Source organism: Orbicella faveolata, unplaced genomic scaffold, assembly GCF_042242905.1.
Source record: "Orbicella faveolata isolate gen_17 unplaced genomic scaffold, um_ofav_v1 contig_24, whole genome shotgun sequence".
Lineage (NCBI taxonomy): Eukaryota > Metazoa > Cnidaria > Anthozoa > Scleractinia > Merulinidae > Orbicella > Orbicella faveolata.
Genome location: NW_028301552.1, coordinates 8293734 through 8315439, shown reverse-complemented (window position 1 = coordinate 8315439; position 21706 = coordinate 8293734). Strand labels below are relative to the sequence as shown.

Sequence of the window (21706 nt, the reverse complement as noted above, 5' to 3'; positions counted from 1 at the left end):
CGAATTAAGTTCGGCTCATGAAAAGTTCGGCGTCTGAACTGGGCCTAAGGAGCATGTCACATAATTGCACCGAAATTCAACGCAGTGTTTTAACATTTTGTAAAACTAATCACGCTTATCAAAATTCGATAACAAAAAAGGAATAGGGATTACCGAGCTTTTTTTTTTAATTTAAAAGATGTTAAAGCTAAATTAAGGGTATTTTCAGCAGGTCACACTGTTGCTATGGTAAACAATTGTGCCACAAAATTGACACCAAAATTTTCACCAATGATTTGGCCATTTTTCTTTTTTTGATACCATGATTGCGGCATCAACCGATACAGAGTGAATATAATGACCCATCAAAATCTATATCTTGGAAAGTGCTGCAAACTATTCTGAGCCACCTTAAATGGAGGTTCTTATTTAGTTCTGCTCATCATATTGTTTGCAGTGACGTTCCCATTGCCGCTGCCGCTGTGGTTTGTTTTAACTTCCTCATATTCAACAGGTTCACCGTCAACCAACTGGTAACGCTGCGCTTGGTCCAACACCAACCTCTGTTCTGTGTCACGTGGGAGATTTTGGATGTGGAGATGGAGCGTGGACGACTGTCATGAAGATTGACGGCGACAAGGTACTCAGAAAATCACAAGGTTTCGGAGTTAGGTTTTACGGATGTCAAGAAAGATCAACATTCAATTTCTCGTTGAGAAATCAGCACCAAAAAAAAAAAAAATTCCTTTACCTCAACATATGGCTGCCTTTGTGTCTTTTATGCAATTTTAGACTGTTTTGTTCCCTTCAGATTTTTTTGACCTCTCCTCATATAGTGGAAGCTAGGCCAGTGACTCGCGACGACCGTACTTCTTCCCCGGCCAGAAGTCGTTCTCACATTGCAAAGCAAAGTTCAGACTCAGCATAAGAACACCACAGCAATTAAGGCCAGATACGTTAACAATCGAGTTAACTCCTCACAATGACCGTATCGCAATTATAGTAGGAACATTTGAATAACATTCGGTTTCCTTCCCAAGCAGTAATCTCCCCATAGGCGTTTTTGGCGTCTACAGGAACTGCAGCGCACAAGAAGTAGACTGTCTAAGGGAGACATTTTTTTCGCTGTGGCTAAATGACCGGCAGCCGGTCACGATTTTCAAATTACTAAATGACCGTCAGTCTGATATTTTTTTTTTCAAATTTAAGGAATCGAAGGAACCCATCCAATTCAAACAATCATATGTCGATTAAGAACAAGAACCTGTTAGATCGCTTCGCAGATTCTTATTCGAAATACAATAGTATGGATATGATCGGTTCGCTCGACTTCCTAAACTAGGACTGCCGGCCATTTAGTGATTTGAAAACCGTGAACGTCAGTCGACCCCCAAAAAATCCTGTGTCACAAACCATGGACTCGCTCTCTGAGCTGAGCGTAAACCAAGCGTTAGACTTGCGATCTACACAGCTCTTCTGGATCGCTTGGCAGTTCTTAATTGACATATGACAGTTTGGATTGGATGGGTTCCTTCGCCTCCTTAACATTTGAGAAAAATATCAGACTGCCGGTCATGTAGTGATTTGAAAACGGTGACCGGCAGTCGACCCAGAAAAATCTTAAGTGTCACAAACCATGGACTCGCTCTCTGAGCTGAGCGTAAACCAAGCGTTAGACTTGTGATCTATACAGCTCTTCTGGATCGCTTGGCATTTTTTTTTTATCACGTAGATAAAGACAAGGCAACTGAACAAAAAGCTATTTTCATAATGCAAGCGACCACAACCGCACGTACAAATATAGTGGATTTTGTTTACTACTCCCGTGTGTATAGTTGATAACTCACTAGTTAGTTATTCTTTCATTTACTCTTAGAGCACTTTTCATTACAACTCAGCATACTGGAATGATAGAAATGAATACAACCTCCCTGGAGGAAAGACTGGGTTTGACTCACAAGAGACCAAGTTACCGACCTACTGGAACACATCATTCTCCAGGATCTGTCTTGGTATGAAGATCGGCCAACAGACCAACTTCATTGTCATCAACAAGCAGGCCAATTCTTTGTACTCACTAATCGCTGACGGGCAATACCGCGCCACCTCACTGGGTCGTAACATGTGGAAGACGCTGATTGGTTCTCAGGCCTCATTGCAACGCAACTGTAATATAGAAGGATTCAATCCCATCTGCACTGATTCTGGTAAATCCGTGGCCAGAATCGGTATCACTAGCAATAACGAAAATGCCTGCAATTCGTGTGATTCCAGAATCGGGTTTGGAACTGGAGGATATCCAGATGACTTCATCACTTGTGGAAACGTGGCGAGGCACGGCGGAGATAAAGGAGATAGATTCATTAAAGTCATGGGATACATCTTGGTGCATTGAGATAAATAGCGATCGATAACTCAACCAAAAGAACGCCAGTAGAAAGGGAAGTGCTCAATAAAAACGAAATCACTGGTATTAGCTTGTGCTGCACTCCGAGTGATATTTCAAAGTTCACGAGCCTCTGGGCGAGGGCAATTTGAAAGAGTTCTTCAAATGTCACGAGCAGTTTAATTCCTTTTTAACTGATTTAATTAATCGAGCTTTTTAAAATATCACTAATCATTGATCATAGACTAAGAAAATTAAAATAAATCATCAACGTAAGCGTGTTTATTCGCAGCAGTGCAGTTAAAAATCAACGATAAAATTGCATGCTGTCGTCAGCCAGTCACAATTAGGTAATTTTCTCAGTTACATATATTATAATTGACTATAATTATTTCAGGCGATTTTTGAGCTACAAGTAAAATTTAGTCTATTTCGCAGTCCTCGGTAAATTTGCAGGGCATAACTCAGCTGACGGTTAAATTTCTGAGAATTCTCAGTTATCAGTTGAACCCCATTTGGACCATTTTGTAAACGTGTGCCATTCAATTAGGCAAAAGACATTGTTCGTTTAACTTACCTATCGACGCATGGATATCTAATACTCTTATTACAATATATTACCTCTCTGTATGCCCAATGCATGAAATTCGACTGAATGGTCATTTTCTCAGTGATAGTTTGCTTTAGTTTCTTTTTTTAAATCGATAGATCAGGTGTCTGGGACGTTTATGCTGATAGCCAGTTTAATACGGACGTCAACCAGATAATGCTTAAACGTAATTTCGTGTCTAAATTTGGTCCTTAATGTATATATACTTTCTGCATTAACCTAGTTTTTCTAAAATTCATACAATATAATCTTAAAGTGCCACACAAAAGATCGTTATTTGGTCGTTATTGAATCGTGATGAAAGAAAATTTTGCCCGTAGTGTCCAGGCCAAGAGAACGGGCAAGCCCATTTGATAAGTTCGTACATTGTCATTAAAAACGAACGTACTCTTGTACAAATTGTTAAAAAAAAAGGAAAAAAAAAAGCATTTCAGATGTGAATTCCAAAGGTTATGCATTTTAAACTAAATAAAATGTGGATAGCGAAATCCATCAGCTAGATAACGATTCAAAAATAGCAGTGCACGAATTTAGACTGATCATTTACCCTCGCTTCAGTGATGTACTTAGTTTGTTACGTCACTATTCGAGACTGACCTTGCTCGTACACGCAGTACTCAAAGCCACATCCATATTATGAGGGAGGTACTGAAGGGTATAAAAAATTAAAGGTCAGTAGGAATGAGCAAAAAACTCATAATCGAGATTCCAATCACTAAACCTGTTGTCCCTTTTGATCTAAATGCCAGGCCCCCTCTCAACGCCCCCATCACGCACGCGCTCACCACAACACAGCTTGTTCCTAAACTTAGCTAATTAAGTTTGCAATCAAATCTCTTATCACATGGAAAATTCCGTGGCGGAGACAGATAACAGTCAATGCATATTGGCCTACCATTTTATAATACTAATATTTATATATTCTTTGCAGAAATTCCACTCAAGTTTATGTCTATGCCAAACTGTGCAATATTCTTTTTCATTTTGCTCTATTTTTTTTTTTTTTTGGTTTTTGTTTTGTTTGTTTGTTTTTTTTTTTTGCAAAGATTGAAGACAAAAGATAGACAAAATATACGACACTCAAGCGTTCTGTAGTGTTGAGGTGGAGAGGATGGATTCTAACACCGTGAGGAAAATTATTTCATTGAAAAGCCCCAACTGAGATAAAAAAGAGTGGATATTGTCTATCAAGTTTGAATCCAATGAAAGTCGGAATACCTAGACAAAGTGTAAGCCTTTGACGTGTTATGAGAAAATTCGCCGTCGCACAGCCATTTTGGAAAAAAAAAAAAAATAGAAAAACAACAGTAGCCTCTTCTCAGTTGACGACCAGGAATTTAAATATTCTACTCTGTACACCTGTGCGTGTGCCACGTCGTTTCTACTAACTTTCATTTAGTAGACAAAAAACAATTCGTTATCTCGTCCTTTTGAGTTTCCCTTCCCTATGCAAGTTTCCACGGAAGCCAGCCAACTGAACTATTTTTCAGTAATGAAGTTTTATTTCGTCTAATTAAGTATTTCAGTTTTAATTTCCTAAGTTTGTTCTATCTTAATTTCAAGCTATGAATGTTAGTCTTAACTCTCTATTTCAGTTTTTTAAACTTTGTAGTGTTGATTAGAATCCTCTATCTTAATTAAAGTACTTTCCACTCGTATTGTATGTTAGAAGTTGCATTATCATTATCATTAACACTTGACGTGTAAAGGATGATATATAGGCAAGTGCGTTTGTAAAGCTTTTTCGAATACATTGATTTCATCGAAGATTACAACGTCTAGTACACCGACGATTACGATAAGAATTGACGAGTGCAGAAAAAAACTACTGTTGGACCGAGTTATGTCTCTTCCTTGACGTCCGTGGTGCAGGCCATTGAAATCGTGACGCGTACGAATTTCCGTTCCCACCGGCAAGGAGTCCTCCCCAGAGTTAGATTTCCTCAGTTGTCAGTTCAAGTGTCCGTTCAATCAGAAATTGATAGTGTTTGCAGGAAAAACCTATCGTCCCAGTGGTTTACCGTAAAAAGTTATCGTCACAAACGGCGAATCAAAGGAAAAAAAACAAAGAAACAAAGAAACAAAGAACGAAAAAAAAAAAGGTTTTCTTCATAGATGAGTGACTCGGTGGTTCTACAGAGTTTCAATGATTACGTGCCGTGACAAAAGTCAATTAAAATTCGCTATTCGTGTTTTCAGAGAGTTTAAAATGAGTTGTATTTACGAAGCCGTGTGAGATAGTGACCACCCAGGGCCGATCGTCATATCATCGAGGTTCAGGTATAATTTTTTTTTTTTTTATAAAGGAAAACTATAATTTAATCAGAGTCAATCAGTACACTCACTACACTGAAACACAAAGTAATGATAAGACATCAGACAAAGGCCAGACACATCCAAACTGTCACTCTCAGTTTGCCGTTTTATTTCTATGATTGGCGGAAATAATAATGTACGCCCTGATCGGAACAAACTCATATGCGACCAAACCTGTAGTTTCTTCAATATGATGTAGCCAAGGTAGTAATAAAGCCATACAGCTCGTGTGTTGATCTCCTTAACTCCTTAAATGCATGCACACGGTCCGTAAGAATGCAAATTAAAGTTAGTTTGCAAGTTTTCCAGAAAACCACTGTGTCGTCTTTTTTATGGTTTATACCTTTCAATCTACAACAATTTTTCCATTAAGCGTGAACGTGTCTAGCAAACCTAACAAATGATAAAATTTTCAGAATGATCCATAGCTTCTGAGCAAGTTTGTGTAATACTGTTATTAATATACAGGTACTTGCGGGCGACATGTCAAATTTACTAGCGTTAAGGGTGGCTATGCTCTTCAGGGTCACGTGATTAAAAATCTTACTCTACACTTGGATATACGTAATCCCTGCGGAGGTCAATGTGTTATGCAAAGTCGCTGCGTGTCATACAACATCGGCCCACCAATAAACGACAAAGTGATTTGCGAGCTGAGCGATTCAGATCACTATTTACATCCTGATGATCTCAAACCACGACCAGGCTTTACCTACACCGGCACTGAGGTGAGAAAACAAAATACAGTCCCATGAAATACAGCATACAACCATCCCCCACCCTCCTCGAGTGCACGAAAAGAAAAAAAGTAAGAAAGAAAAAAATCTCGGAAATAAATACCCCAGCCCCAAATATCAGACGCAAACATCTTTCCCGAAAACAAGCCCAAGCATAAATTTAGCTTTTTGAAGAAGAGTATGACTTTTTTCGGTTGTAATTAAGGGTCCTTTTGAAGAACATGTTTTGTAGTCTATGTAATTAGAATATGCTCCGACATTTGTGTTATTAATTGAACGAATGTATTACTTGTTTTTAACTTCATGTCGTCAGAACAGGCGGGTTCTTGGCGCGAGAAAAAAATGTGGTTCTAGAGACGGATGATTGATTAGCCAGCTGATTGGTTAAGGGCCTCTGGATTTGAAATCTGAGAGTCCCTGGCTCAAATTCCCTACCCTACCACTATCTGGTTTTGTTTTCGGTAGTCCCGAGGTCAAACCCTCGACCGCGATGTGTAAACAGCCAACTGGTCAGCCTCCCACCTGTTGGGATTCTTAATAATTTATGTCCTACTTGAAATATTTGTTTATTTATTTACAGAGTGCCCTTTTAGCACGGCAGTGCTAAATACATTTGACAATCAAATAAAGTTAATTAGTAGTCATTTATCATTTGTTATTTATCAGAATGCGTGCTCCAGTAATCCTTGCTTCTTTAATGGAACATGTCTGAGTGGATTTACAAACAAGAAATACCACTGCGTGTGTCCAGCTTGCTCTACAGGAGAAAACTGCGAAATAGGTAAAAAGAGGCAATAGCTCACTACCGGACAAATTTCGTGGTATTTGATAGAAAATATATATTTTAACCCCTCAACCTGGGCTTTTTACTCGTTTGTTTAGAGATTGGAATTGAAATATATTTCAAACAGTCAGAACGACTTCCAAATCATTTTCCAAAACTCCCGGAAAAAAAAATTTAATAAAAAGACTGTCAAGATTTTTGAATAATCCCTATGAAATGCAAAATCTATCTAAAAAATATATATTTAAGCTTAAGAAACAGCAAATTAATATGAAATATCCCCCGAGACCTTGGGATGCCATAGAAACGCCAACTCACGTTACCCATCGATTAGCAACCGAAACATTCCCTCCTTTTCCTTGCTCTCCCCTTTTTCCAGGCTGAAAAGGGTTATCCCTAAAGCACCACCTTTGAACAAGAGACTATGATTGTAGTGTTCTCTGAGATCATGGCCTTTTGCTTTGAAAATAAACATTGTGACTGCATTCATCCATTTCCAAAGTAGTGTTGGTTGGGACACTGCGGTGTCGGCCTCTCTGAAAAAACCACAGAAGCTCCAAAACCACCCAGTGCTTTTTTCGTTTGTTTGTCTGTTTGCCAGCAGTGAAGACGATATTGATAAGCTGTTCCAGGTACTCGGCTGGCGAAAGCTTAGTCATCAAAGGCTAGTAGCCACCTCTGTTACCACGTTCGAAACTTTACATGGATTGACCCCTGAATATCTACAATCTCGACCCGTATCTCGAAATGATATTACTTCGTATCGACTGAGGAATTCTGAGGACCAATTGGCTCTTCCAAAACTTCGCACAATTTATTCGAAGATAGGTTTTTCCTACAGGGGTGTTATGTTGCGGAACAGCCTTGATTCCTCATGAGCTCCGATCTACAGTCAAGCGAATTTAAACGTAAAATGCGTCATTGCAACTTGGAATGAGACACGGCATCCTTGAAAAGCAGTTTTAGTGATCTGATACGTTTTTATCCTTACAATACTGTATTTAATATTATTATTTAGTTTAGTTAGGCAGACTTAAATCTTATACTTTTAAATTGAGCTAAAGAACATTATCAATCGTTATCAATCAATCGTTCAAACAATCAATCAATCAATCAATCAATCAACTTTAGGTTAAATTATTCAGGATGCTGTATCATTTTCTCTTCTCAGCTAAATTTCAGACCTGCAATGAACTGTATGACAGCAACTTGTAAGTAGCAAATTTAACTGATTTTTTTTTCCCCAAAAGCACAGAAGGATTATCGCGCGTCTGAATTGAGAAACGCTTCAAAAAAAAAAAAAAAAAAAAAAAAAAAAATGAGAACACAAAACTATCTGGGAAAAACGAAGCATACAGCAGACAAACTTGACCAATATATATTTAAAGTATTTGTGTTCTTCACCTTTTCCACAAGAGGAAATGTCAAGCCTCCATGTTCATCAAAAAATTGTAATTACATTCTACGAATTTCTCGCAAACGACTCAATACAGGATACTTTCCATCCTTTAGGCAAAAATGCCCCACGTTTTCTTGAATCTTTTTATCGTTCAACAGGTCTGAAGGTAACAAAGCTTATCCCCTGAAACTAGGATCAGCTACTTTTCCTGTCTACTGTCACATGACTAATGACCTTGGATCATGCGGAGGTGGTGGATGGACGCTGGTCATGAAGATCAATGGCAATAAGGTAGTACCAAGAGTTGTTCTCTTAGTTTGAAATGAGATTCTCCAAGTAATTGTCAATCAAATGCCACGGTGAACCTAGACATTAAAAGCTGTCAGGTTATATTACGGCTTTGTCAGAATAGGATTCTATTATTACCTTTTTCCGTAGTTACTCTCGCACATCTTAATTTTCTTTTTTTTTTTTTTCCGAAAAAAATGCCCCCCCCCCCCCGCAAAAAAAAAAAAAAAAAATGGATTTATACAATACATCATGTAACCACATTCAACTGTCTTACCCCGAAATGGACAGTTGATTGGCTTAATTAATCAACGCCCTCTTGTCCAAATCCGAAGAGAAACGGAAGTAACGCATTTTTTTTCGAGTTCTTTCGCCGTCGTTCTTTGACAACCTCATTCCCAGGGCTTTTCCCCTAAAGATTTTTTTTCCTTAAAGATTGAAAGGGGTGGGAAAAGCCCATCCCATTCCGATGTTGGTTCTCTGACGGATGACATGGGATGTCCTGGATAGCATAATTAGCTAACTAACATAATACTGGTATTGGTAACGAGGAGCTAGAGCGATTTCCCATTGAAAGCAGTAAGCGAAAACCAAAGTACTAACTCAAACCGCTCATCAATAACACAGACAATCCAGTGAACCAATTAAAGCTCCAAAGAAAAAGCATGTAGGAAACTCGAAGCTCGGGTAAACGTGTGCAAGCGAGTCATAATTGGTTTTGAGTGTCACCTCTGATTGAATGACTTCACACCAGGTACTAATGCAAACGCAAATTATTTCCAAGATCTGAATAATAATGATACTGAAGATGATGATAATAATAATAATAATAATAATAATAATAATAATAATAATAATAAAAATAAGCTTTATTTATTGAGGGTAAAACACAACAGTAGCAACTGAGAAACCAGTGGTCCTCATGTAAATGTTTACAGAATGAAAAGATGACGTGTTAAAAATTAATAATGTGAAAAAGATTCTCAAAATATGCATCGATAATATTAAAAAGCACAGCACTGAATCAAGTCTAACAATTAAAACAAGACATGAAAAAAAAACAAAAAAACAAAAAGTAGATGATAAAATGGTCCAGATCCTTATTGAACACGAGACAATTACATTCTTTAGTGTTTGAATACTTTTGGGCATTACGTAATCCTTTTGTATTAGACTTGCCATCGTTAATTTTTCGCATATATTAGTTCATATATTAGTTTTCGTTCACAAAAATAAGTTTAATTCTAATCCTCGGCTTGAAGGTGGAGATCCTATCTTTCGGACACTTTCGTTGGAATATCGTTGGACATTTGGATTGAAGTATAGATTCGTAGTCAACGCATGGACATCAGATTCCAGAGGCGGCTAGTCGACACTGAGAAAGACCTTCCACTCTCTGTCTTCCGTTTGAATTGGTTGCGCGTTTCTGTAACCTGAACACATTCTGAATGTTTCCTACACAGCAGGACGTCCACACAGGTTGAGGCATACAGCATTGCCTGCTTGATCATTGCATTGAATATTGGTTTATACCTTGAAATTACAAATTCACTAATTATTAGGCGCTGAAAACCCAAGTGTCAGAGACATTAGCAGTGGACTAGATAAACTTTACTTAGTTCTAGTTAAGCACTAGCTATCTACTAATAATTATGTTGCTTCTATTGTCTCTTAGAGCACTTTTCATTATGACTCTACGTACTGGAATGACAGAAATGAATACAACCTTCCTGGAGGGGAGACTGGATTTGACATGCAAGAGACCAAGTTACCGACTTACTGGAACATACCATTTTCGAAGATTTGCCTCGGAATGAAGATTGGACAACAGACGAAGTTTATTATTATCAGCAAGACCGCCAACTCTCTGTACTCACTGATCGCCGATGGGCAATATCGGGCCACCTCAATGGGCCGAAACATGTGGCAGACGCTGATTGGTTCCCAGTACTCTCTGCAGTTAAACTGTAATAAGGAAGGGTTCAATTCCTTTTGCGTCAGTTCTTGTAGAGCCAGAATTGGTATCGTCGCTAATAATGAAAATAACTGCCTCAGTTGTGATTCCAGAATAGGATTTGGAACAGGAGGGCATCCAGATGACTCTAACACGTGCGGAAACACGGTTAAGTACAATGGAAGAAATGGCGACAAAGACGTCAAAACCATGGGATATATTTTGGTGCAATGACAAAAAAAAAAAAAAAAAAATAGATGTAACCCAGCGATAGAAAGTATGCGCTCAAACATCCACGTCTCGTTTGCATTTTGTCCCGAGTATTTGCTCTTGCGTTAGATGAATGTATGAGCACGAGGCAGTTAATCAAATTACTGAGAGACGTAATTCGCACTTTGCCCAAGTGACATGTTATTGGTAAACAGCATCATCAGTACATTGAGGAGATCGCTTCAGTTCCCTTTAGGGACTGTGCACTGATTACCTGGAGGAAGCGGGGGTTGGAAAATTAGAGGGGGGAGCATAGGAGAGAATGACAACAAGAGAGAGGGGGGTTGGATGTAAAATCTAATACATACAGGGAGAGGATATTACTTTTGAATTCCTTTTTGAAAACTGGAAAAGTAGTGGAAGAGTTATTAGAGTTCGAATATAAATACTAACATCGGAATAAAACTGACAAATTTATCAACTCTAAGGTGTTCTGATCTACGAACTGGTATTTTCCTATCTGCCATGCAGTAGGAAAGGAATGCCTCTGTTATATAGGTTAAAACAGTGCTACTTTATTTGAACTAGGATTTAACAAAACAGGAAACTTTAATTAAAGTGCACCTAACCCCAAAAATTTTTTTTGGCTAAAACGAATCTACTTGTTATTTGAAATAGTTCTGCGAAAAAAAATTTGGATTCCGTTCAATCCTCGATTTTCTGTACCCCGACGAAATCTCACAAATAGCTCCAAAACACCGCCATTTTGTTTCACGACCGAGTTTGAGGAGAATGGGTCCAGCGGCTCTTGTGACGTCTACCCAGGAAGGTAGGATATCTCACGTCCTCTCATTTCCTTCAGGATGGTGCAATACACGTTCGAAAGGTGCGCAGAAACGTCTTCCAGAGGTGCTATCGGTTGTTGCAGCAATATTCCAGATTTAAATAAAGATATACTGTACAATTTACTGACGATGATCGGCTAATGGTGCAACAAAGACGTAAACGATGGTTGATTTTGTCGAACCGAAACAAGCGAACTGAATCTGTGAGAACCATTGAAGAACTCTCACTGGAATTTGTTCCGCAGACTTTCGAACGCTATTTTCATAAATTTTCTGCTTAAAGCTAACCAGCAATTTGTGGAAATACTACCGACAACCTATATCTTCCAATCCCGCAGTATTTATAACATAAACAGCAAAGTTGTGTGATCCGATCATGATCAAGAAGCGTTATACTGATATGTAAATAGATCGCAACTGTACGCCGCTAACCAACACTTATTTCTCTTTCGATTTAGATGAAAGTCGAAGATTAATCCTTTAGAATTACATGATAACAAAATTGTTAGACTCACAGAGTTTTTCGAAGGTTTGGAAATCAGCAGTGCGACAAAGATTCTGTACAATAGCGTCGAAAATATGACCGCGTAACATCATCTGCGGACCGCTTAGGGAACACATCCTTTTCGCTTATCCCACGAATTTCGCTGCAAACTTTGAGAACAATTTACATTGGTTATTTGGATTTACGACTTAAAACGTGTGACAATTTGAAATCGGTAATTGTATGAAATGTTTCCTTCCGCCTTGCTTCCCACAGCTTCAAAAATACAGGTGCAAACAATACGATTTTCAATCGATCGAAGCCAATGTTTTGGAGGTCATCAAGTCTCGAAAACTGCAACACGTACATCGCTCTTAAACATGAAGCATTCAACTGAAAGTAAAACACAAACTGGATTTAACAGAACAATCACACCTTGACAAAATACATTTTCGCTAAGGACAAATGTAAACGGGCTATAAACACGCGTGGGAATCTTACGTTTAGTTGACGAAATTACCATCCAAAGCAGTCCTTGAGTTTTCTTTCCTGCTTTTCGTTTGCCTTCCCCTTCACTTCGTACCTAGCTTTCCATTCCTAATATACAAGCAGCTCGTCCGCAAAGAAGTCTTCCCCTTCGTCGCTTGAAGTATTGTAAATTGCTCTCAAAGCCCTAAGCAGTGAGTTCACAGTTGTCGAACGTGCTCGATCGAAGTTTATTTCGGAGTCTTCCGAATCGAAACTCAACTCTGACTCCAGTGACGAAAAAGAAATGATTCTGAGACAAAAGTTGGACGTTTAGTCCCAAAATACATCGGAACGATTAGTTTTGTGTTCCATTTTCTCGAGCAAATACAGAGAGTTGACTGAGGCGCCATTGTGTTTGGTTCCTGGGTAGACGTCATCAGCTACCGCCGCGCGAGACTCCCTAAAACGCGGTCGTGAAACACTTCAAGCGCGACTTTGAAAGGGCATAGAAAATCGAGGATTCAACCAAATTCAAAAATGTCTTCGCCCAAATGCTTCAAATAAAGTCTAGATTCGTTTTAGCAACAAAAAAACAAAAAAAAAAAAAAAAAAAAAAAAGTGGGGTTAGGTGCACTTTAAAAGTTGCGAAAGTATAGCACTAAAATGTCATTCAGTGAAAAAGAAAGATGCCAATGTTAGCACACATGGCATTATAATTTGGCAGAAAGAAAAACCCAACTGTTGAAATTTTAATAGCAGTGTGTGATAAATAAAACACAGTATGATTAAATTGAGCTTCAAAAAAAAAAAAAAAAAAGCTCGATCAGACAGGAATTCCTGGATAATATTTTCAGTTTCTCCAACAAAGCTTCTGGAATTCAAAAGATCTCATATTAAATTATGGTAAATACAAACAGTATGATTAAATTGAGCTTCACTGAAACAGTCCAGAGTAAGCTCAGACACAAGCTCAGAGTCCAGTGCTTCTCATAACTCTTCAAATGACTCTTCGACTTCCGTCGAAGAGTCACTTGAAGTGATGTCTGTACCGGAGGGAGAACTCCAACAAGTAAGCTAGGTATGAGGGAATCAATGGGAGGAGACTTTTTTCAAGGGGGGGGGGGGAAGGTTTAGCCACATCATTATGCGAGGGGGGGGGGTTGAAATTGAATTTTGCTTTATGAGAGGAAGGTATGACTTCGTTTTGAGGCATATTTCACCTATTAACCCCCCCCCCCCCCCACCCTTTCCACGTAATTATTGCAGAGTCGCTTACTTGACTCTTGATGGTAGGCCAAAGAAGGTTCGAAAAGGTAAATATAGTAAGACCAACTGGGGTACGAGACGCATAAAACTCGAGAACTGATAGATAAAAGGCCTGTGTCAAAGACTTTGACCTCCAACATTGTACGGTTTCTGCAAACAGAGACCTTGGTAACCTCCGTAAAACATTTATTGATCATACATTACATTACTATTTACTTATCCGACTTTCCAGTGGGTAATTAATCAAGCAGGTAAGTAAGGCACCTTATTTAGAGTGGGTGGCACCGGTATAACCGTGATGAAAAAGTTACCCTTTCTCCTAGAAATTCCAAGAATCTTCTTTATTATCATTATTCACAATAGCACAGTGTAAAAAAATGGTCATTAGAAATTGGAAAAACCGAAATAGTTTTGGCATGAGGGGACGCAAGCGGAAAAAAATTAAACTGGAAGAACTATCGCTTCACTTAGAGAGTTTTGTCTGCGCTTAACGATGGCGTGAGTTCATGTCATATGAATTGTCGGTCGGTTGCATCTTTCTTCCCCTGAGACATCTAGCATATGTTGTTGTCAGATCTGTGTCCGACCTATTCACCGCGTAAGGACTTGTGATTAAAAACAGGATTACGATGGCGCCGATGAAAGGTCTCACTCGCGTCATCAACGACGATGTATTGTACTTGCAACAGACAAATTCTGGTAAGTCCTAAGTAGCAGTATTTGTAAATGAAGCCCCGGTCAGTTCTTCAAGAAATATTCAGTTGTGTTGAGTTTCCCCGATGGATTTAGAACTGAAGAAGATCTGAAGAAGATCACTTCGGCTGGCCGATGGAGACAGTTATGACGGTAAGGCCTACTCTGAATAAATACTTCGAAACTGCGGCTTCGTCATTTGGTTTGCTGGCCATTTTGTTATGCCAACAGCTAGAAAAGAACTCATCGTCGCAAAATAGTGCATTTGCACTTAGAAAATTATTCGACGACGTTTGCAAACGCTGTGTCCAGTGAACACACGCCAACACCGGTGGATAACAAAAAGGTCAACGATTACGGATCGTAATGGCACCGCCAACTAGTGGAACGAGAGATCGCGTTTGCTCCGAGGTCTCGCCAAATCTGCAAGATAGGTAGCTTAATGTTTTGTTCATCAGATCTGGGGTGTGACCCACCTCAAACAGTTTGATGTAACACGAGAGAAATAATCACGCAGCTCAATACTTTGTTCATCATGTCAGAAGTGGTCCACTTTATACAGTTCGATGTAACATAGCCTGAATTGTCATGTAACGCGGCGTTACCGGTAATCATTTGCTAACGCATCATGCATGCTCCGATAGCGAGCAACTGGATCCAGAAAAAGGTTTTCAAGTTATTCTGGGTTTAGATTTTTGCTCTCGTTGGACGCACGTTTTCCTGTTGGACCTTCATTGTGATTGTGTTTAAAATTAATTGTCGTTCCTCTTGAAGGTATTTGCACTTCAGATTCGGGCTTTAAAAGCTTCCCCGGTTTTTATGTTAATTATTTTGAGAAGTAGATGCATTTTGAAAGAGGCAAGAGAGGTTTTTCTTTTTCATTTGAAGCCCCGATTGCTTCAGCGTTCGCTTCCTGTCGTGCAGTGGTCTCTGCAGACGTAGCCCTCCGTTACATATCAAGTCCCCTTTTCTCCATTCTTTTCGCGATTGGGTTGCTTCAATTTTTCTTCGGGCATGTTTTTTACGAGACCAAATGATTCACTTTGAACTGTTTTGAGTCTTAATGGTACCGTCCATCTAGTGTGTAGATAAAGTACTTAAAAGTGAATTTATCATCATTATCGTCCGTCACACAAGGGGCCCAAACGAATAAAGAAACTATCGTTTGTGCGGGCATAGGGTAAAAATGGACTGGACCATTGGACCATTGGACCTTTTGACTATTTTTCGGACAATTTTTGGACGTAAAAAAAATCAGTTGGCCTTAATATTTTGTGAAACAAAAGGACTCAGTGAGTGATAATTAAAACCGGGGTGTTTTGCTAAATTTGTTGTTTTCCGTTTTTGCCAAAATGACTTCAACCGTCCGAGGGAAGACTTTAGCCCGGTTCAGAGGGCGAAACTGGCGACTTTTCCGGCCCGCGCTGCTTCAATTAACACAAGTGCGTATGTAACTATATTGACAAGTCCACAGTAATCTGGTACATTTGAAGTGCTTTGCACCAATATTTGGTAATGGCTGGATGGAAATTAAGTATAGCGGGTAAAATGAAAGACAACCTAAAGTGCGCGTGCTCCTCAAATCTTTAGAAGAATGTCTGTCACAAGGTACTTGTTCTCAAGTCGAGAACTTTAGAGAATTATTATTTTAGGAGGACTCAGTTGTCCTTCAAAAGGAAGAGGTTGAGAGTTATTTAATTAAGTACGCGAAACCAATTAAGATACCTTTTTTTTTCTAATTTGTTTTGAAGGGACGCGTTCTAAGGTTTCAAGAATATCAAACCCGTAACCATTGTGGTTGGCTGCGGCAAAGTTTCCAGTTATAAGAAATTTCTATCAATCTCTTTTAGTGTCTCTTGGAGTAAGCTAAAGTTATTTTTCGACAACAAATCTCGGCCTTGTTAATCCTTCCAAGGGCACCGCCGCCTTTTGATTAACCGCGCGGCACGTAGGCCGAACAAATCAGCCAATCGCAGTGCATTACGTACACAACGAGGTTTGATTCTAATAGCGCTGTTTAGCGATAAACAAGCCCTTCTGCATCTAGGCTAGCTACCCCTCGGAGAAGAATAAACCTGCCAATCCAATCTTGTGCGTGACAACTCAGTGTTACCCGCGCCGCTCCAGCTCGCACGCAATTTACCGTTGTAAATCCTAAATCTGTTTGGCAATAAAAAAAAACAATAGAACACAAACAAACGGAGAGGGGTACGCCCAGTCTAGACCTTGGAATAAATAGGTCAATCTCTGGCATAAAACCCGAGCGGAGCGAGTGATCAGGGAATTTTAAAACCGAGGTGTCCGTATTAAAAGTGCGCGTAGTAAATGTGAGAAATGTCCGTAGAAGAAAAAAAACAACAAAAAAGAAAAAAAAAAAAAAACTGATTAAGTATGTCACGGCATTTTTCTTTGACTTTAACGCTCACAATGTACAAAAAGAAGAGCTTTGGAAGAAATTAGAATGACAATTGATATGGAGCTGGCTTTTTGGTGAGAAGTTAAAACCTCAATTAACCTCGTGCAGTTGAGGAGAGTTCAAGACATATGCCGACGGGACGCTAATGCTGCGTATAATGTGTCATTCAATTCTTGCTTGATTGATCAGCCATGTAAGAATAAGCCTTGGAAAGTCCGAGTGAAGTTGATCTTAAAAATTAGCTGTCGCGAATTTTCCCTCAAGTATTTTTTCAGTCGTTCTGTCTCTCTCGGGTGGAGTGGAGAAGAATAGCTTCCTGTTTTGGCTGTTTCAGCTGCAAACGGGCGATTTAATGGAAATTGCTCCCATTTCCCTGATAAAATATGACCAGATAAACGGTACTAACCTGTTTTTAATTGTCTTGGATAAATCCGTCACAAAAAGCTGCCGTTAATCCGAAGAACAAAGTGACATTTTAGCATAATGTCCCCATTAAATCTTTACCACCAACATATTCATTCTCGTCCCCCAAAGGGATTGCGGCCTGTGGGAACCAGAATAATGTAATATATTAGGCTGAGTTGCGTCAGATAGCGCCAGTCTTTGGCAGTCCTTAACAGATTGCACCAGAAAACTGCAAGCCTAGAGAGTCGGTTACGCCCTGTGAGATAAGTTGCACAATTAACAAATTATTCACTCTGGAACACGCACCAAATCAGTTTTTCCCGCATTGTTTTCTCTTGGTTTACCGAATTTGTCAGAGAAAGTTGTTGCACTCAGTTTTGTCAAGCGAGCGTTTATATATCGCCTCGTGCTCGCCAGAAAATATGAGATTGATAAGTGAACGGCAATTTGTTTGATTTAACCTTGAGCAGCGCACAGGATTGGCTATTCCATCAAAAAACGGCATTATATTAGTTAGGAAAACAATATTTCTGAAAAACTTCACAGGTCATGACTATGTGGTAGGTTGTACACAGTGAGGAATAAGTCTAATAATTGTGACCTCTCACGCGAAAACGTAACCAACGGAAATCCGTTAAACGGTCAAAACGAACGGCTGGCGCATGGCTAACGAACGAATGGGAAACGGATGTTCCAGCTGTTCAAAACGGTTTCAAATACCGTTCGAACGACCACGGAAGCATTTCGAAAGGATGCTGTAAACGTTCGAATGACACTGGAAAAATTTCTAACGGATGACGCCAGCCGTTGGAACGACCAACGAAACATTTCGAACAAATGATGCCAGCCATTCGAACGGATGATGCCAGCCGTTCAGACGGCTAACAAAAATTTTGGACGGGTGACACCAGGGGTTAATTCGAACTGCTAAAGAAAAATTTGAACGGATGATTGCAGGCGTTTGAGAGGCCGAAGAAAAGGATTCGTATTGAGGGAATGTTTATAAACGGCTCAGCGGCTAAATGCGGGAGCCGGATCTTGATGTTTTGATAAAGGATTTCTTTTTGCTACCCTTTCGTAGCTCCATAGCTACAATTCTTATTACACGCTTCTTCATTTCTGCTTTAAAAACTTGACAAAACGTAGAAATGGACACCAAAGGCCTTTTACAGAATAGAAACCGCAATAATTGTTTTCCGTCACGGACCCTAGTCTGTCTCTTCGCAAATATGTTGAAATTTGCATAACTACTGTGCTTAACTGAACGCAAGTTTTGTTATAGAGATTAACCACTTCGACAGGACTCAATAGAAAACTATGGCATTGTCTTGTTTTAACATCTCTCCTAAGAGTAGAGCACCAAGTTTATTTTAATATTACGTCCTGTCTGTCTTTTGGTGGAGGCAAGTTCTTCTTTGGTTCTCAGCAAACGTGTGCATGCAGTCTATTCCTATGAATCCTGAGTTTCAAACCCCGTCACAAAATTCACTGTACACGCATTGTTTGAGACTCGGTAAACAGTAGAATTTTTACTTATAAAATTGTAATAGCGTGTCCATCGATTTAATACGTTGTAATATTCCGGAATTGAGTGTTCCAAAGAGAAAGAAAGAACTTCTTTTTCAATGGCCCTTTAGAGCCAGAGTTTCAAGTTTTCAAAGCTTTCTTTTAGTTCGGTTAGTTGAGGTGCAGCACGAAAAACGGCGAGCGAAAAAGTAAGGGAGAGGCGCAGTTTCTCGCCGCGCTTCTCCACTAGTTTTTCGCTTGCTGTTATTCCCACTGCACCCGGCAAACTAACCCGGTCCGAACCGAGAAACGACTGTATTCGCAGGCTAGTTCGCCAATAAATGTGGGAAACACCATGGATAATAAAACATTTTGTTATCCATGGAAACGCCAATGAATCAATTAATACCATGAGGGATGGACTATTGGCACGAGTCGCAAGTTTGCAAGAACACCCAGTCTAGTTATTCTCTCTTTGAAGAACTACAGAGACTACAGATATTTTCATTCTTACATTTTGTGCCATCTTGCTGGAGTTCTGTTGCAGGGCCGTAGCAAGGGGAGAGGCCGAGCGGGCCCAAGCCCATCTCCCTCTCCCCGCCCCGCCTGCGCAGCTTTTTTGTCCAAAAACAAACAAACAAACAAACAAACGCGCACGCATGAGAAGTTTGAAATTAAAATTTTATCTTTCCAACTTTTTAAACAATAACAATCTTAATAATTCTAAACGGAATCACTCCCGATAAATTGGAATATGCATTTTCCGATTAACATTTTCACATTTTTATTTCAGTTAGGTAATGCAAAATTACCCCCCCCCCCCCCCCCCCCTCCTCCACCACCACCCCATTTCTTTCTCTTTTCACGCTTGGCTAGGAAAATCGGAATTCGGACATGGAGAGAAAATTTAATATGAAGAGGGAGCTGGTAGCTCTTTTCAATAGTTACTCTGCCATTTTTCAATTATAGGTTAATGTCACTACTGAATTTTTCATTTGAAATTAAATATTCAGTTGTGGTTGATTTACAGCACAGCTTTATAATCAATAAGGAAGATGAAGTTTACAGCCTCACAACAAATTCTCTTCGCTTTCGTTGGCATCATCTTTGCTGCCCAAGTCCAGTCTAAATCCTTTCAGCTTTTCCGCAGGGAGGTTGAAGTGGTACTTAAAGAAACTTGTAATATTTTTTCTAAATAACTTTAATTTAGACTTTAATTTAGAAAATCCTGTGTATTCGGCTTGTATGATGCCGGATAAAATAGTTATCAATTTGACAAGTTTAAAAAGAGTCATCAATCTAGCCAATCACAAAAGATCATGATCAAAACTCCAAGTAAATAAATGCACACAGCCGGCAGGAAGGGCGGGAAAATGTGAACGAGCGAAGCACGATTATTGTGGTTTTACCTGATTGGCCTAAAATGAAAACCAAATTGGTAAGATGATAACAAAAGCAAGCAGTGCAAAATATACGCTCCTTTCAACCTACCAATACCTATCAATTTGAAAATACTAATGCATTGCATAAACTGTGTAAATCAAATTAGCATAGGGATAGGATTTTTACTGTTCTTTTAGATAACTAGGGGTAATCGGAGATTGCGAGAATGCGTTTATTGAAGTTCAACCGCTCGTTATTGCTAAATATAACTGAAGTTGCGCAGACTGAAGAATCGTATTCGCTCCTTGAAAGCCAACAAATTTTAAAGCAGCCAGTGAAATTTAGCTGTACTCACGGCGATTAAACGTCTCAAAAGCGAGAGCGAGAGTGCTTCAAAGTCGAGTCGAAACAACTGCCCAAGTTTCCGCACAAATAGTAGGTGCTTATAGTCAATTTCGTGTACGGTGCTCAAAGGCTCAAGTTCTGTTGTGCGAAGCTAGGGCATCACCACGTGAGTAAACAGGTAAAATTAAGGCCAATAATGAAAGCGAGGCACGTGTGCGTCCGTAACAGAGAAACAGAATTAAGATTAATTCTGCCTATAAATGCACAGTACGAGATTAGGCTTGTGTTCTCCTGACGTCATAAGCAATACGAAATTACCTTTTAGCTTAGCTTATACATTTTTATTTCTTATTGTAGCTTTGGAAAAAAAAATACTTGGGTTTTCATGGATTTTTAATTATTGTAAATTTAAGAGGGGTACAAGTTTATTTGTTGTCCAACTATTCTAAGTTACCTTCTCAAAATAAAGTTTGATTGATTGAATGACTAATTGATTGACACTCAAAAATTTGATTGATTGATTGATCGTTTGATTGATTAATTAATTGATTAATGGATTGGTTGATTGATCGATTAATTGATTGATTGATTGATTGATTGATTGATTGATTGGCACTCAAAAAGGAAACGCTTCACCAGATGCCTCTAACGATTATTTAAATGGCTGTTCAGTCTTCTTTCTTGTTTGTCCGCAGATAGATGTTGAAGACTATTCTTACTGGGAATTACCTACAAAATATTGCACCGAACTCAAAGAATACAGCAAATTGTCAGCGGAATCATTCATGATAGTGGACCAGAACTTCGCATGCCCTGCTACCAAACCTGTCGTTGTTTATTATAACAAACTGTTAGTAGCTTTCAAGGCATATGCCGGCATGAAGCTAGGTGGATCTCCGATGTACGTATTTAATTGCTGCTATACTCATGTTGATTCAGACAAGTGAAATATTTGGAAAGAGTATTTGAGCCATTCTTTCGTTGCTTCAGTGTAAAAGAAAGGCAAGTGTGGTTAAAATGCTGCAAGGTTGTGAGTGGGAAATAAAAGCTTCAAATAATTAGCGGTAGCCATGGTTTAGTTTGTTGTTTTTACCCAACAAGTCTACGTACTTTGAGTGGCTTCTCAGTGTTCTTCCTTCCTCAGATGCGTAGCCAGTATATTTACTGGGATACACGCAATTTTCTGAATCCCTTCCCCCCTTCCCCCTCCTCACAAAAGTCATGTATAATCA

The 21706-nt window shown here is 39.2% G+C and overlaps 4 protein-coding genes across 4 annotated transcripts in view; 3 read left to right on the top strand and 1 right to left on the bottom strand.

Moving 5' to 3' along the window:
* LOC149110238 (uncharacterized) overlaps positions 1-21706 on the bottom strand; it is a 154326-nt gene that overhangs the window by 63961 nt on the left and 68659 nt on the right. The gene's annotated exons all lie outside the window — the stretch shown is intronic.
* LOC110055275 (uncharacterized) lies at positions 1699-2596 on the top strand. Its single transcript, XM_020761654.2, has one exon. The coding sequence runs from the start codon at positions 1994-1996 to the stop codon at positions 2372-2374; it is 381 nt and encodes a 126-aa protein (XP_020617313.2). The 5' UTR covers positions 1699-1993; the 3' UTR covers positions 2375-2596.
* LOC110055276 (putative skeletal organic matrix protein 5) lies at positions 5753-10732 on the top strand (the record flags this gene model as incomplete). Its single annotated transcript, XM_089292977.1, has 5 exons — positions 5753-6019; positions 6695-6809; positions 7984-8023; positions 8370-8502; positions 10175-10732. Coding segments are annotated over 5 exons (1068 nt in total), but the record flags the coding sequence as incomplete, so codon positions are not given.
* Positions 19802-21541, top strand: LOC149110246 (uncharacterized). The gene is made up of 2 exons (XM_089292263.1): positions 19802-19927; positions 21170-21541. Exons 1-2 carry the CDS (start codon positions 19802-19804, stop codon positions 21419-21421), a joined length of 378 nt encoding a protein of 125 aa, XP_089148389.1. The 3' UTR covers positions 21422-21541.